Source organism: Telmatherina bonti (genome assembly GCF_933228915.1).
Source record: "Telmatherina bonti genome assembly, chromosome: 1".
Lineage (NCBI taxonomy): Eukaryota > Metazoa > Chordata > Actinopteri > Atheriniformes > Telmatherinidae > Telmatherina > Telmatherina bonti.
The window spans coordinates 29,390,992-29,409,388 of NC_136619.1; the positions used below are offsets into that span (position 1 = coordinate 29,390,992).

At 38.8% G+C, this 18,397-nt stretch overlaps 1 protein-coding gene across 1 annotated transcript in view; it reads right to left on the bottom strand.

Moving 5' to 3' along the window:
- The window catches only part of LOC306774364 (glypican-5-like), a gene marked incomplete at both ends in the record, with an annotated part of 133,618 nt that overhangs the window by 100,463 nt on the left and 14,758 nt on the right, over positions 1-18,397 (bottom strand). The window contains 4 exons of the mRNA XM_079264383.1: positions 6,816-6,941; positions 7,079-7,209; positions 7,904-8,137; positions 8,228-8,688. Of these exons, the coding sequence (XP_079120509.1) occupies positions 6,816-6,941; positions 7,079-7,209; positions 7,904-8,137; positions 8,228-8,688 (952 nt within the window). The remainder of the gene's footprint in view (positions 1-6,815; positions 6,942-7,078; positions 7,210-7,903; positions 8,138-8,227; positions 8,689-18,397) is intronic.

Sequence of the window (18,397 nt, forward strand, 5' to 3'; positions counted from 1 at the left end):
TACAACTAGATGAATAGTGCAAGTATGATCAGATTCTTGTTGTAGCATGGATGTCCTTACAATTTGTTCTTTCCCTCATTCCTTCCAGCCATTTTAAGAGACCGAATGAAAAACTCAAATTAAAGCCAATAGGAGGTTATTTCTTTGACAACTTGACAATTCAATCCTTCGACTAGACTGTTTAATCACAAAGTAATCTCATCATTGAGTACAACCTATTTTATTGTTTGCTCTAAAGGTTAATTTATGCTAAACATTAAATATCCCTACTGATGATGCCTTTTGTCTGTCCTCAAAGTTCATTTTGTGTGTATTTCGTGTGTTTTCAGAGAAATTTAAAAAATATAACCCAACAAGGCAAACAACCCTAAGCAGCATAGCTCGCATGCAAAAAGCTAGAGGAACAAAGAAGCGGGGGGTCACGCTGTATCTAATAGCCACACATACCCCTATCATCTGTTGCACTGCCTTTTTATGTCTCTTTCCCAGAATGTCCATTATAATTATCTCACTAATCATCACCATGTAAACCACTTGAACAGACATCGGAACTCAGAAATTTACTCTGAACTACACAACACTCTGTCATGGATGTATTGCCAACATAAATGACACAAGGTTGTATTTACACATTGATTTCTGAAAAGTTTGACACAAATATACATATTTAGGTAGGTAAAACAATCATCAATGAGCCCCAAAGTGGAAGCAAAATTAAAAACAAATGATTCTGATGCTTTGAAGAACACTTAAAATTTTTAACTGAGACCACAAAACTAACAAGCAAAATTTCTCTTTTTTTCTGAGAAACTTTTAGTATTCTTTCTGCAACCACGGAGAACACCTTCCACCGGACAATAATTAAAATGCAGGTTTTCAAGCATCTTTTTTTTTTAGGCACAGACTCTATGGCCACCTTTTAAACATAGTCTACTGTAACACACTGAAAGGTTGTATCCTGACCTTGTCATTTTTCATCACTGAAGTCTTTTGATGTGAACGCCATGTGAATTTTTCATAAAATTAGGAAGTGTGCTCCCTGAGCAGGCTTGGCAAACCTAAGCTCTTGATGCTTCTTCAGTGGATTCCCTTTAACGGAGCTTAAATACTGTCACTTCAGTTAAGCCAGGGCAAACCATTCGAGCTTCACATCTAATAAGTCAAATAACAAATCTGGACAAACGATGAAAAAGTTATGTTTGAAGAAGAAGGCAAAACCAGAGGAAACAAAGATAAAAAATAGATGCACAGACGACATACATCTACAGAATCAATTGGTTCTTCTGCTGTTTGCACACTGTGTGGTGTTATGTGGTGTGAAGCCAGCTGTACAACTCCAGGGCTCTTATTACCATGTGATTAACCTCCTCAGGATTAACCAGAGCACCAGAGACACGACAATTAGGTTGAAGGTCAGCACTCAGACAGTTCCTTAAGCATAAAGGGTAGCCCATCAAACAAAAAAGGCTGTGCTCAAATCTGCACGCCTGTCTTCAAGAATCCTTTTGAAATCTATTGTGGGCATTTATTTCAACATATTCATCACTGCGTGGTAAATTATAACAGTAAATTTTATCGTTAAAATCATAAAAAAAACATTTAAAAAAAACCTGACTTTTGAAATCAGACACATTGCATTGTGTGTGTTGACAACCGTGACACAGGCTCCATGTGGAGGGGAGTTATAGTGAGCCTCCATCAGAGGAGGTCATCATGAATAAACCATCACACTGTAACTTGTTGAGAATGTGGCTTTTTTTTGCACCACTTCTGTAAAACATGGCAGTTTCATCCACTGGTGAGAAGAACACAGGAAGAAGACGTTTATAAAAAATCATTCTTTCTAAAGCAGATTTGGTTCAAGTTTGTAATCATTTTTCAAATCTCCCATTTGCCTTTGTTAGACATTTACTGCAATAGTTAGTGACTGGTTTAATTATTTGTGTAAGCCTGAACAGCTACCACCACTCCTCTGCGCATGTGTGTGTGTGTGTGTGTGTTTGTGTGCTTATGAAAGAGCTGGTAGCTCATGGTAACCTGCCATACCTCTGTGTATCCATGACAGATGGAGAAAGTATGTGGGAATGTGTTAACCTTTATGCCCAGCTGAGGAGAGAGTCTCCAAACTCCATAATAGATGTTCAGCTGCGGCATTTCCTTTATATATTCATTTTAATCACATGCTGTTTGGTGACATAAACATCAAGAATTCTCTGATTTCTCTTTGTTGTAATAAAGTGCCCTAAAATAAAAGTGACGACAATCTTCTCCCAGTCCACATTTGAAAAAACAAAAAACTTAAAATATTTAAACACATTTTTTTTTCTTTTGCAAAGCAGAAATGGTCAGCATTTTTATTTTCACAGAGCATGAAATAACTGCTTGTGTGTAAAGCAGGTCACTCATGGTGATAACCCCACAGAAACCCCACCATCAAGCACCGCATGAGCTTTATCAGCTCTCAGCTAATTAGTTTCACATCCTGCAGCTGTTTGAGCAAAAAAATAAAAATAGAGAGAGAGAGAAAAGAAAAACTTTTCACGTACACCACCTATACACAGCATGTAGACAGAGTTGGCAACAAGCTGATAAACATGGTGGGGAATTTATAGAGCTAGATAGCTCCCCTCAGGACTTGAGAAAACCCAGAAAAGGCCAGAGTTTAAAGAGAATGAATACTGGAGCATAGATATAATCCCCAATTGAATGTGTTTTTATTCTGTTTATTATAACAGTATGTCTGAAAGTGTTTAAGTGGATCCGTGTGCTTTACAAATAACTTCCCCTTGCCTTCCTACCCAGCTCATTAGCATTAAGTTCCAGAGGAATAGGATTTAATATTAATTAGAAAAGATAAAATTAATTAATATATATATTTCATATTTTTTCTTAACCTATGTCACATTTTCCCTGCCGTGCCACTACCGGAGCTCTTAAAGACCAAACAAAATATGTGCTTTACATTAAGACTCACAATTTAAATCACAACAACGCTTAAGGATAGAGTGGTTTGGAAAATATTAAGTTTATTGATATCTGCAATTTTGCCACTAGGTGTCATTAAATAATATAGACTAGACCTTTAAAGTTAGTAATAAATGATGTTGTGTTAACAGCTTCTACTCTCCCTAAATTACCCCAAAGTTACTACAAGATTCTTTAAAAAGTCACAAAGTCTTAAAACCTGCATTGCTTTCTAAATGCAATAAGCTGTACAAGAAATCGGCATCCTAGCAACAGTTTAAATAGGTCAAACTTTATTTATTTACCATGTCATAGGATACAGTACCCTTTTATTGTCCCCATAGGGAAATTTGTCCTGTGCTGTTACACTATATCAATACATCACACAACATAGCAATAAACTGTTGTAATCTTCATACAACCATCCAACCCAGCAGAAATCATAAATATGTTGCACAATACACATTTGGGATTTAAAAAATAAAAAAATTTAAAAAAAAAACTAGTGTGAAACCCTTAAAAAAAAAAAAGAAAAATTAGTAAATGGAGAATAAAACATGATGCTACTGCACAACCCCAAAGTTTAACTTGTGAATAATGAATGTTGTGTAAAATAACTCTAGATACAACTCTGCAAATCTCACTAAATAAGCCTTCAGTAAACAGGCTGATTTCTTGGAAATATTGTATGGTATCCTGGAGCAAAGCAAGCAAAATATCTGAGACCGTTTGCTATTTGCAAACTGTAAAATCGATACATTCGCTGTGTTTTTTGGCATTATTTTGCAGTCTCGGTGTGAATAACAACGCCTCAGAAACCTGCACATTGTCTCAGTTCCATGCAGAGACTCAGTGCAGGACCATTTCAGGAAAAATTAGCTGTCTCACAGCAAATAATACCAATGACAATATTTCTTGTCCAATCTTTTTTCCTTTGAGTATGAGTGTGTAAACAAGGGAAAAATCAGCAGAGAAATATGTTTAACAGTTCTCCCCTAGAGGGGCGGGGGGGTCATCATGCACATTCACAGAGACATTAAGATGAAAGCTGCTTGTGTTCTTCCTCTGATCTTATCAAACTGGTGCTTATCTTTGTGTTTACCAGGCAGTCAGATGAGGACATACATTAAATCTCCCTTAAATCTGAAGCTCTGGCGTCATGTTTTTTTTCTTTTCACCCTTTTTTTTTTTCATTCAAAAAAGACAAATCTGTGGTACAACTCACTGCTTCTTTAAAACCATGAAACAATCTGTGCCATCCCAGAACAAAGAGCTGAAATAAAAGGTGGACGTGCACGTTCCAGTGCACAGTTTCTCACACACCCGACCACACATCAACTGAAGCAATCGTTTAAGGTCTCTGAGGCCCCAGTAAGCTTTCGTAAATCAGCCACCATCCAACAGTGAGTTTTATTCCCCCCTCTCTTGGTGGATGTTGGGTTATGACCCTTAGGCAGGAGGTTATTTATTGCTTTTGTCCCGGCCCGTGTTGCCTTCCAGCGGCTCATTTATGGTTCTAGGCTAATAGAAAGTCATAGAGAATTACAGATCTCCAAGAAGTCTGCAAGAAGCTGCAGGCACACGGCTTATTCCATCCTAGTCGTGTTTCTTCATATCTCTTAATTTCTCTGTAATATTCTCTCCTTTTTCCAGTGATGGCTAATATTAAATGAAGCTAAGTGGAGCTGAGGCGAAAGAGTCCTTCTCAATAAGTGTGAATGTGGAATAGAGAGAGCAGTCTTAAACAGGTGAGAGATGCCTACAGACCATAAATATTTCCCCGAGGCTGCTGCCAGAGATGATAGACAGCCTGCTGGCCTGCTTCTTTCTCCAGCGCCATAAGAAACATCTCTTTTCTCAGATAGCTGCCTTCTTTGTCATAAAAATGTCAGGCCATGCAGCTGGGAAAAAGCAACACGCAAAAAGAGCAAATTGTCAATGCCAGAATGGAACTTTACTTGTACGCATTTTAGTGAGAAACACCACCCACGTGTTCTTAAGAAATCAGAGGATCTGTCTGGTTGCTAAAAAGGCTTGTGAAAGGGCTTTTTCTTCTTTTCAACACTCATCTTTTCAACCTTCACACACCGCTGTGAAACAATCTCAACACAGCTGTCATCCTTTACAATGGACCGTCTAACCTGAGCTGGCAACTTCAACCACAACGGCCCACGTGCCGTCTCGGCTCTGCTGACAGCAGCTGACAGTTAAGAGGAACAACCACAGACTGAGGATATATGAAGGAGTCCTTGAGCGATGACAGCACGTGTAAGATCGAGAGCTGTGATGTAATGGAGAAAAGGCCGCTGACTGATACCATGAAAGAGGCCAGAGTGTATCTGCTCCAGTTCACAACCATCAATATCCAAGATCTATGTCTGTGGGCACTAATGGCTCATACATGAATTCTGCATCAGTGTCATCTTGTTGGTGGAGGCTATATGTTTGTATGCGTTAGTGAGGTATTTACCAGCATCCAATTGTCACTTAATGTCCACAGAAGGCATTAACTCTGCCTTAATATTACTCTTTTTATTTCAACTATTAATGTTTTAAAGCAGAGTAGAGGGATGTTTGGGAAAACGGGGCAGATGAGGTCAGTCTACAACCTAAAAACAGAAATAATATGGATGAAGTGGCTTCCACTCTGGTTAAAATATCACAAATGATCCTCATTTATATGTGAAGCTGTGATTTGAGTTGAGTTCTGCAGACAAATGTTATTTACTTATTTACAAGTGTTTTTACTGAGTAATTTGCTGAAACAAGTTCATGGCTACTATATGCAGATGCATCATTAAAAGACAAAGTCCGTTTCTGAGTGAAGACCTCGGGGACTCGAGTCAGCACCTGCATATAACCAGATATTATCGGGGAAGATTTCAGACAACTTGTTGGTCAGAACAGACGTTTAAAGGGGATGTGTTTTGAAGGAGGGAAAAAAATCTTTCTGTGCATGAGAGGGTTTCTGAAGTCTCTAACCCAGACCCAGGTCAAAAACCCAGAATGAAATTTCAACTCTGGCATTTTGTTTTAGGCTCTTTAGATCTGAAATTGTTCTCATTCATTGAGGGGGTTTTTTTGGATTCACTGGATAAATTTACTTCACTTCTCCAAGTTATCCAGGCTCTTTTCCTGTCATCTGTTCCTAAACTTCAGATGCTGCACAGGCTGAGAAGAGGAAAGCTTAAAGTCTTCTGCTTTGGTATGAACATAGAAGTCTCACCATTGGTTGTGTATTTGAACTTCAATATAAATAAAAAAAAATTAACTAATTATAGTATTTTATTTTATCTTTTAAATCATGAAAAGGAAATCCAACATTTATTTGATATTCTTTCATTTTTTACCAGCTTAAAGTTAGAAATTGGAATTTCCAATTTTTTATGGAAAGCATCATTGGTAAGTAGCCCACTGGCTCCATGGTCCAACTGCACACAAGGAAACTCTGTGGGAACACAGCTGAAAAGAGCAAGAGTAGGCTTGCTTTACACATAAGTTTATAATAATGGAATAAACAAGAGTTTCTCTGGTGTGGTTTTGTGTAATTTTGCCAGCATTTCATTTCATTCGGAGCTCTAGCAATTACTTCTGCTGATGTTAATATAGGACATAATCTACTTCAGATAAGTTTTGCAAATTAGCTGTTATAGCAGTGGTTCCTTGACATTCATTTGTCTTTCATCTCTATAATCAACTACTTTTAACCCCTAAAAGACTATATCTAATTAATCAAAAGTTTATAATGTTATAATCATTTTTTAAAAAAACACAAAACCATGATTTTATGCCATATGGTTCCAGAGCAGCTTTCATTCTGCAATGGGTCAGCCAAGGAAAGGTAAACAAACCTTTTTACAATGTTGGTCCCATTCCAGCAGGGCAGACCGTCACCTGATGCAAGTTCACTCACACACAGCTGATCCGCCAGGCCACCGTAGAAAGTGCGGTGGAGACGCAGACGCTCCAGAAAGTCCCTGAAGAGCCACATGCAGGAAAACAGATCATTAGCAGATCAGCAAAGCAGGTTGTGTATTAATTATAAATCTGACAACTTAAAAAAAAGAAAAGAAACTCAGAAAAAAACAAGTAGATATATCTTTCTCCCACTTACTTTCTCCTGATAGCGAGTGAGTCTCCTGACTGTCTGATGGCTGCTTTAAGTGGAATGGATTCTCTGTTGCTGTGCTGGATGCTGACAGACTGCGCAAGCTTCCTGCTTGGTTGGCCACACAGCTTGTGAACCTAATATCCAATAAGACAGACACAAATTAAGGCCTAAACACTGAGGAAGGAACATGCATTTTAAGAACTTGCAAATCTTGTTAAACTTTACTGGCATCTGACAAACAGTCCTTGTTTCAGGGAGCTGAGTGACAGATGTTTATTCTAGATCCAGCCAAGCCTATCATCTGCAATCACTGACTGCACTCCACACGCAATCTGCCACAGAGTAAATTCTCTACTTATCCACTAGATGGAGCCGTAGTGCAATTAGCCAAAGTGGATCAGGAAATATCCTGAGGCTTTCACATGACAGAATAAACTTTTATGGTTGAACCTTTATGGATTATGATGGATAAAGTACATCTATAAAAAATTTGATAGTTAGAGAAGTAGTTGTTTGTGTTGTACATGGTCTGTCTGGAGATTTAAATACTTGAATACGTGAACTCTTTTTAATCCCCAGATGGATGTATTTTCTGGGCAAGTTAGGCCTCTCAATGATCTGATTCATCTATTTTTGGGTTAAACATACACAATTTCAAGCGATTTAACATTAATTTCACACTATGTACCTCTATGAAATGAAGAAAACAACTATAATAGTGACATACTTGACAATAAAAAGTGACTCAGGTTTCACCTCCTATAGAGCCTCAGGACAGTTAAAAATCTTTCATCTAATATAATAAATTAAATCTCTGATGATCTAAACCTGTGCTGAGAGGCGGGGTCCATTTTTCTGAGCATGTCCGACAGCTTCATGAAGCAGCATGTGAACTCCCTGCAGCACTTGTTCCAAATCCTGTGCTCCGTGTATCCTCACTGACAGGCCCTCCAGTGAGCTAACAAACTCCCTCCAGTGTGGGTCAATCTCCGCCATGCTTGCCAAACACCCACGCATTACATTGAGGCAATAACCCATGCAGGGCTTGGAATGGGTCAGTCCCTGTGGAGAGAATTACTGTGCGATCAGTGCTGCCAGTAAAACATTTCATTAATTCTGATCAATACACACACTTCGTAGAATGCATCATACCTGGCAATGAGGACAGTAGTGCATCTTGAGCAAGGCCCGTCTGCACTCACGGCTAAGCTGTAAGTGGTCTGTGGTATTGATGACCTCAATGCCAAGGTGCAGTGCCTGAAGTAGAAGCTTCCCAGAGACCCCAGAGCGGGCAATCTGATCACTAAGGAGGCCCGGCGCCACACCAAAAGGTCTGACATCACGGCTTAATGACCTCACACACTCAGCATAGCCCGGTGGTATGTCGCCCAGACCTGGGTTTATGAGACGACTGTAGACCAGCGGGAAGAGGGAATCAAAGAACCGCTGCACAAACTCTTCAACATTGAGTTCAGAGCCCAGCAGGAAGAGACCAAAGTCAGTAAAGAGTTCCTTGACTGAACCCGTAGCCTGATCAGCCAGGTTCTGGTAAGACAGCTGGAGGACGGCGTTAGTGTGATTCTCTGCCTGCCTCAACAGAACCTCAAAGATCTCTGTAGGACGAGAAGAATCAAGAGACAAGAGACAAAAGATCAGGGACAGATAGCAAATTATTTCACATCATAATCTTCCGCTTCTGTTGGAGAGGAGAGGAGAGAAGAGAAGAGAAGAGAAGAGAAGAGAAGAGAAGAGAAGAGAAGAGAAGAGAAGAGAAGAGAAGAGAAGAGACCCCCGGCTTCCCAGCAGGAGCTGCAGCTCCCTGCGTCTTTCCAAAAAGAGAGGAGACTTCATGCAGGGAAGCAATTTGTTCTCTAATCAAAAGTTGTGCTGACAAAGAAAAGTAACAAGAAAGGAGGTTAAATTGGAGTGGAGACAGGTGTGATAAAATATTACCAGAGCTGAACAGTCTGCAGAGTGAATTAACAACACATGTCAAAGCTGAATAATGGCAGACACGTCCAGAGGCAAAGGTTAAGAGACTTAAATGGGGAGAATATACATAAGAAAAGAATGATGATGGCTTTGACTGATGAAAATTTGTAAATCAATGTTTTTCCTAAAGAAATAACTCTGGAATTTATCCACAGGCTGCATACAGTTAATGAGTTTTAACACTGAATAAGCTAATATTTAAATTTTTTGTCATTATTTCCATGTATACTTTCAAACTTGCAAACACCATATAAATCATCAGACAGCTCCTTATGTCAGATAAAATAGGCAAAAACAAAATTAGCAAAATCTCTTTCGGAGACAAGTGGTGCTTTTAAAAGAGCTGTCAAACGTTTTGTTGTGAAGTTGACAGGTTTGGAAAAAACTGAAGGCATTAGTCGATGAAAAAGGTTTCAAATGATGTTAGCGTGGAGCCACCAGGAGGCCATTATTCTCCAATGCTAAAATATTCCACACATTTAAAGGTACTAAATATTCAGACATGAAGACCAGGGTAACAAAGGCTGAAACACCAGGGAATAAAAATCACAAGTTGAAAACTGAGTCAAAAAATACAGGAAGACTTTTTTTTTCAGAAGTTTAGCAACAAATGTAGCGAGACTGATCATTGAGGATGTCGATGGCTGGTGCTGGATCACTAAAAATAACTCATTTCAAGTTAAGTTCTAACAGGGTGGATGATGGGTACGGGTCTATTTTGCTTCTTTGTGTAACATTATCAAGTGGTACTTAAAGAAGTCTGAATCATTCAGGATCTTTTTAGGGGACAATGCAGATGATGTTTTTAGGGGACATCATCCTCTTCCAAGCACTACACTGGCTGAGCATCACATATATAGAATCAAATGAAAAGCATTTTCTCTTCCTGATCTGACTGGAATTTTCCGACCTTTAACTTTTCCTCTGAGGGGAGGGCAATACAGCGCTTCAAGAAGCATTTCAGTAAGAAGCTTTGATTGCTGCTCGAGAGGAAGACATCCTCAACATACAGCTTGTAACAGTTGCTGAAAAGAATAAAATACTTCAGTCAAAAAGAATATTTTGGGAGGCCTGGATTACTTTAGAAGAAGTGGATTATTTAAATGTGAGGCCTGAGATATTTAAAAATCAGATTTTTTTTCCCACTACTGAATATCACACAAAACATTTTTACAGAATTTCAGTGAGCATGATATGAGAAAACAAGATTAGCTAGGTAGGCCTACTTATTTTATCAGACATGAAGGAATAATTTTAGCACAATAGACTATGTTACACTTGCACAACAAGCTCGCCTTTATCCCCTTGTCTCTCTTTTTTCAGTGTTTGTCTCAGCTAATACCTGAGCCATGGCAATTCTCACATCATGTGCTTATCATGAGTTGTGAGGAAAGAGTCAGGGTGAACGCTTGGAGCTGCCCAGGGGGCTGAGAGGGGGGCAACCAATGTGATGAGGGCTTAGACAGTCCAATGCTACACAATATGCACCCATGTGGAAAGATTGACCGAAAGCTCCCCACTGAGGGTGACTGTGAGGGGGCAACAGAGAGGGGTCTGGCGTGCCTGCAGGCTCAATGTCTCAAGTGGGAGCATTGAACCCTGAGGTGCCAGGAACTGAGTCTTATCTCAGGTCCTCTGTGATCTTGCATGGATGTGTTATGTCTAACAAGATCTGAGACTAAAAGAAGCGTGTTTATGTGCGAATGAAGAAAAGAAAGCTGCACCTCCTACACAACAAGCTATCTGGTCAGAGAGCAGAGTGAAACCCAGAGAGAGAATGCATAAAGAGCTGCACAGACAAGAGGAACAGCTGTGAATGTGTGTGTATGTGTGTGTTTGTGTGGATAAAAAAGAATAAAACCATGCAGTTGAGCAGAGAATCAGAGAAAAAAAATGCTCTCATGGAGTACAGTTTAAGAACATTATTGTGGCCCTCAGGGACATGTAGCAGAGCAGAAAGCAATAAGAAGGGTCCCACTCCCACAGGGATTACAGAACAGGTTCCAGGTGTCGTATCGCAATAGACGATCAAATCCCACCTGTCAAATCTCATATAAATATTTGTGCAGTAAACAAATGTTATCAAGTCTCTGGACACCAATCAAGATGAATGATTTTTAAACAATGACAAAGCACAAACAGCAAACAAGAAAATAAATAAAACAATAAAGAGGCTTAAAATGTAGCACAAACAGTTTCCCCACACAAAAAGTTGTTAATTTTCATAACCGTATTAATGGTGTTATCTTTTAGCAAAGGAGAAGTAAAGCAGCCGCTCTCACTTAAAGGCCGTGACCAGCAGCAAGCCCCCTGGGTGAGCCTGAGGACAGAAATACCATGAAGAGAGGCAAAAAGAAAGAGATTATGTAGGAGGTTTATAATGGAAATTAAAAGCATGGCTATCTTTATATGTGAATTTATATTTATTACACCTCAAGGACTAATAGCATCTTTAATTAATAGGTGACCTGAAAGATACCTGTCTCACACTTCTTACATTTCATGTATTCTAAACATAAATTACACAGCATGATGGAAGTTCAGAAACATCAACCCAAAGGGATTTTCCATTCAGGAAAATCAAAACATGGAAATAACACTTGTCCATCGGTGTGAGAGTCATTTTGCCCACAATTTAGTGCAATTTACATGAAAAAGGGAAAGGAAAAGTATTACAATAAAAACTGAAAGAACACATCAATGTAACAAGAAGTTACAGCATTATTTTGAGTCAAAACTCAGTCATAAACCAGCATAAAGAAAAAACAAAAAGAGAATTAGATAAGAATGCTGGAGAGTATTTTTGTAGTTTACAGATCTTTCACCATATATTGAACCAAATTAGTTTGATTGGATACCTGTTCTGAATAGAGCTAAAGAAATTCAAGAAAATAAATATGATCCAGTGCACAATCAGTCAAAGCAAACCACACCTTACAACGGACATGCTAAATAAATTCTAATATATGAATAATTCACGTTTTAAAGATTAAGTGCTGTATCTCTGGCTTAAATCCGCACATACTGTCTATTTACTAGTCATAAAACCCCTTCAAGTCAATTCCTGCACAGATGGGTTCTTTTTCCATGTGTAAAATGCTTCTAGTTTTATCCTATTTTCTTCCTTTCTCTTATAATTGCAGCACTCCTCATTTTCTTAATGCAGGATGATCTTGTTGCGTTGTCAACCAAGTGATGAAGTAGTTTGCTCAAATATTGAGAAAATATATACATTCTCCATCTCCCTCAGCATGTGTCTGAATGAAAAAGATATTTTGGTATAAAATAGAAAAAGGACAAAGAAATAAGATTTTTTAAAAATGTAGGATGTTTACTTTTCATCAACACAAAATACAAACATTAAAATGACAAAAAGTGAGTTTTTCCAGTTTTAGAAATGCTATGTGTAACCTTTACCACAAGAGGGCGACATTTTTCATTTTTTAGCAATACATTGAACAGATTGGAACAAAAAAAAACAAGTTATTGTGAAAATCTCCCCCCACACAGTCTCATCTTAATCTTTTCTCTTAAGTCAGCTGATTATCTGAGGATGCAAAATAAATCATCTATTCAAGGAAATACAATATTTTTTATGTCAAGGTGAGGGTGTGTTGCAGCACAGAATCACCTCTCTGTGCTGACAGTGGAAATGATTTATCCTTTGACTTTTTCTGCATTCCAGATCACACTGGTTGTGCTGCATCTGCAAAACCCAAAGTACTGCTAAAAAAAAAGGCTTAAAAGGCATCTGTGCTGGCTTTGCGCGTGTATTCATAGACATGTCACTGAGGGAAAGAATCAGTCAGCAGAATGAGAAATAAGACAAGCCTTTGTAGTTTAAGACACTTCAAAAACAGACAAAAGACCTAAAGCTTCTGCTCTCTCACACTCTCTCAGAATAAGCAGAGGCATGGATGACATGGAAAACGCACTTTGATGAGATGCATCTCTCAAAGTGAACTACTCTGTGTTAAAGGAACGCATCGACGTGAGCTACTTTGTTTGAAGCTTGCCGTGCTTTCAGGTTTCAAGCTCTCAAATGCCAGCAGCTGACCTCTGCCGAGCTGCTGAGCAACGCAAAGATGGCTTTTATTAATGTGATTCATCCTCTCTGAATGGCTGTGACCACAACAGAGAAGCCCGGTGACATCTGATAGGCTGCAGAAAAGGCCATTCTCCGTCTAGAGAGGATGAGTCAGTGGCGCTCTGGGTTCAGCTCATCCAAAACCAAACACCACACAATGAAAGTCAATGACTTCCAGGGTGGCACAGTCACTTCAGTAAACAGAAAAACTGTATTCTTTGTGGTGTGTTAATGCACTCACTTGTTTTTATTGTTCCAGGATGAAGTATGATGACAAGGTTTCAGCAGAAACCACTGTATGTCGGGTAAAGATAGAAAAGGTCAAACACTGACTAACTGAGCTGTTTTTCCTCTTAAATTAAAAAAAAATTCTTGGCTTCAGTTTTTTGTTTTGTTTTTTTTTTTAACTAAAACTTTTCTCCAAATAAGATTAACATCGTGAATATTTGAGAAAAGAAATCACATGATGCAAATCTACATCATGTGCACGGTTGGGTGCACGGGTGTGATGTTATCTAGAAACAAGCTGGCAGCAGGATGCAACATAAGGAGAAGGCAAGCCAGCTGATTCAGAGAGATGATCTGGGCCATGTTCAGCTGGGAAAAAAACTGTGTTCTGGCATTCATGTGAATGGTCAGACACACCCATGTCTCTGAACATTCTTACAGACCACAATCACCACTTCATGACAACGGCTTTCTCTGAATGTTGTGGCCTATTTCAGCAGTCACACTAAAATTTATTCAGAAGTGGTTTTGCTGAACAAAAAGATTTGTAGGTGTTGATTCAGGCAACAGATTGTCCACATTTCTGTCTAAGTATCTGCGGGCTATGAAAACAAGTCCAAACGTTGTAGCTTGAAAGACTTTGAGTATCAACTGCTGGACACCACAGGACATTGCAGGAGCTCCTGTAAAATGTCCAGGCCTCTACAGGTCAAAGTGGTTCTAGTGACACAAGGAGGGGAGCACTGGTGCATAAACTGAAGTGTGTGCTTTAACATGCTCAACTGTATACCGACTGCAAGACTTAAGGTTACTCCAAACTAGAACCTGAATCAAAAGTTGCTGTAAAATAATAAATAATTCCTTTAAATATCAGAAATTACAGACCAAAGAGCCGCCGCATGTGCTTCAGTCTGATTAACTCAGTTTCTTTTTAAAACATTTCATTTGATCTAAATAAAGAATTTATGTTTCTTTTATATGACTCATCATTCCCAAAATATGTAGAAACTTGCTTTAGATTTTACTATATAATAAATGATGTCTAGTTTGCTGCACAAGTTCCCCTTCCCTCCTGCTGCAATATGAAGGCTGGTTTGTGCTCAATAAGTTACCCTTTAAAAAGAAATAAAAGTGAAAAAACATACTTTTTAGCTGCTGGATATAAAACTGCTTGTAATCCCTGGGAAAAGCAGAGTTACAGTTTTACACATTTAAGCACCTATTTGCCAAAAATGTACTCAGGGCAGGACTGCCAGCATTTTGATAAGAGCTTTAAATTTCGCTTTTCTGGCACAGTCATGACACATTTTCACGCAAGCATGTTAGTTTGGGGTGACTGGAGGGAGCTACATGATAACACAGTTCAATCCAGGGCTTCACAGGTTTAGCTGAAAAATTGTTATATTTGTGCATCACAAGACCAGACTGACTGCTCTGAAAGCAAACGGTGAACAGAAGAAAAACAAGGAAATTGATTAAGATAATTCATCGGATTGCATCAAGATACACAAAAACACAAACATTTCCTGGAATACTGGCCTGATTTTGCAGGAGATTGAAGTGAAGCATGAACGTACGTGTGTGAGCTCAGTGTACCAGGAGGGGGAAATAGAGAGAAGTCTAATCTGTTATCTTAAATCAAAATGCTCCCCCATATGATTTTCAGTCGTTTGGAAGCAGATCTGCTATCTGTACATTTCGCCCTGCAAACACCAAAACACTGACCAAAACCAAAATAAAATAAATTCCTTCAGGTGTTTTCTTTTTCTTTTGTATTCAATTTAAATAAAGGAGGCAGTGCTCAATACTGAACAGTCGCTTGCTCAGAGGTGTTACAGAGGTTTGCTCCAACTCAGAGTTTCTCAGAGGGAGGTAGGGGAGGAGAAAAGAGGAAATTATCTATTTTGATTGCACGGAGTCAGACTCAGCTTGCCATCAGCTCTTATATCTATGTACTTCCTCCTCTGCATCAATAAACATGCTTCTCGCCTCATACATTAACATTGAACAAACACAAATTCAGCCAAAGAAAACTCATCCCTCATTTCATAAATCTAGCAACGTCCACCTGAACTCCAACAACAGAGATTTCCCTCTGTGTTCCTCTCTCTAGTCTCTATGAGCGTCATTCCACCCAATCTCTCTCTCTGCTCTCTCCTTCTCCACTCTCTCTTTCCTCCAAAAGGCTTAAAAGTCAATATTTGAGGATCTCTTGCAGCTTTTGAACACTTCAAAGAGCACAGAGCTCCGCTGTGAACACAGCCTTTAATATGCCGTTCAGGAAAAGACGCAGAGAGGGTCAATAAAATGGGGCATAAGTGCTTCTTGTAGGGAAGTGTGTGCATCTGTGTATGTGTGCGTTTTCCTACTCATGTTATGCTGCAATGAATGCGTTTACACAGTCACAATGTGGGGAACTGTCTGCAGTCATTATCAGGTTATGTCTTCAGAAGACGAATGTAAGAGACAGTAAAGCGATAGAAACATGACTGTGTGTCTGTGTGAGTGTGTGGTGTGTAGAGGTCAAATATCCCTTCATACATGCCCAGCATGTAGAAACACACATCAGGTTTAACACATGTTGACTTGTAGGTGTTATTTCAGTGTGCACACAGACAGGGGGGACTAGCCACCGCAGTTAAAAAGCTAATGAAAATAATTATATCATAAGAAAGCTTTATAAGCTTTCAAAGGTGGCTCTGTGTGAAGGCTGCAGAGGGTTTCCTGTGGCTGGCCTCGGGGAGCTGTTAGATGCCAGCGAAAGAGCCAACAGGACTGTCATAAGCCTGAAAAGAGGACCTGCTGCACACAGCATGGTAGTAACTACACTATTGAACTGGATAATTATATTAAATGTATAAAGAGGCAATAAGGAACAATAGGTTGGAAGGTCTGAGAAACTGTGTAATTTCACCCCACTGGCTGAACTACAGAGGACAAGTCATATCCCTTATTAACGTTACTTCAGGCAAGCAATAAAATGGTTGGAACAACATGATTTTCTGCAGTAAACTGGTATTAAAATGGCATTTGATCTCCAGCTGACCTAAGATAGTTAATTTTGTCATATAAAAAAATTGAAATATTTTGCGTTTTTATTGTGCATGGCTATTATAACCTTTACATATGGGCAAAACTTGCATAAAACATCAATTAAGGCATTCCCAACTTTAATTCAGAGCTGCTTTAAAACCACATGGAGTAAAGGCTTGACTTTGGTCTCATTTGAGAGGTAACACTAAATTCTCCTGACAGAATCTAGCGAGGATAACTTTAAAAATACATGTGTACACCTTGAAAAAGAAATATACTAATTATAGTAGGTGTAGCACAGTGAGAGAATGTAATCACTACAGCTCTTTGTTTCACCCAGTCTTATGTCAAGTTTGATAAGGACAGCATAAAATCCCCAAAAATGCCCAGTTGCTTTTTTTTTTTAAGTATTTGAAAAAAGACATGAGGTTGTGACAAGCTCATGTAAGGTGTCAATCAAAATCCAAAACATCTGGTTTCATTCTTAAATTAGAAAGATAGATTACAAAAACACTAGAATCAAATCACAGCTGTTGACTAACAGTACCAGTCAAATGTTTAGACACACTTTTCCATTAAATCCAATGGTTTAGCTCCATACAAACTTTTGACTGATAGTGTATATGATGCTACAGCAACCTATGGAAATATTTCCAAAAATATTCTTTGAACTAAAATTTTTACTGCATTGCCGTGACCACTGTAAATGAATGAAAACAGTTTTTAAATAAGGCTGTGCTCCCTTCAGCTTGTGACTTTTGTATTGTTTCCTTCTTGCATTTACTGTAAATGTCGTGGTCTCCATATTGCAAAATGCTTTACATAAATTGAATTTTAAAAAATGGCAACTTTTTAACATGTGCTTCTTGAGGTAAACAAAACACAAACATTTGTGAAGTTGTGCAGACAACATCTGACCATTTAGCTTTTAACAGTTTTAAACATCCACAGCAAAGGTGGTTTAAGTTAAATCTTTAATTTAATAACAACTATGATCATCACTGGTAGGAGGAACTTCAACTAAAGCAGTTTCAGACCTGGACAGGATTTAGAAGTAAGTGTGGTTTCACACACAGAGCTGCTTTGCCTCAGTTTATTCTCATCATGTCTGGTATAAGCTGCTCTCTGAGATCATTCCAGACCATGTCTCCTTAGATATTTTTCAGGGCTGTAAATGGACCGCAGCAAAAATGCTTTATCTTTGAAGTCATTTTGTAGTGGAGTTACTTTGAAGTTTAGAGTCACTTTGCCGCTGCATCATCCTCCTTTTCTTGGACTTCGACAGGGACCCACCCAGACATTATCCTGCAAGATGGTTTGATAAACTTGAAAACTGCTGTTTCTGTCAATCAAGGGAAACTGTGGAGACTACGTCTAATGAACTGTCTGAAAAACAGTCACACATAATCTCTTGTGCATATCGCAAGCAGCCTATCCTGCAAACTGGCTGAATTTTCCCAACAACAACAAAAATCATCAGACCTGATTCTCATGTCTTTGTTGTTTATGTTTGAGAATTTTGTTAAACCTTGCCACAAATCAATGTTAAAAAAAATAAAAGGTTAAAAAAAACACAAGTTTCTTTTGGACCAATGTCTCCAAAGGAGTAATCATAACAGAAACAGGTTAATATATTTGCATCTGAGTCTTATTGGCTGAACAGGCCATCAGACATCAACTCCCAGCAGTAAAACAACATGCATTTGTCCTTCATGCCAGAGTACTAATAATAAGCATGGCAATTATACTATTATATCTCCCATATAGCAGAAAAGGACAGGAAGAGAAGAAGAGAGTGGCAGCAAACAGTAGGCTTGGTGTGTTGCTGTGATTTCATCGCCCAGACGACTACAGCCTAATCCTTGGAGACTCCTTCCTTACTTAGAAAATACTTCCTTCCAGCTGACTGACAGAAGTGATTTGTCTTCTCTGAGCAACAACAGTGAAACAGAAAATCACAATGCAAAGAAGCCGTTCCTAGA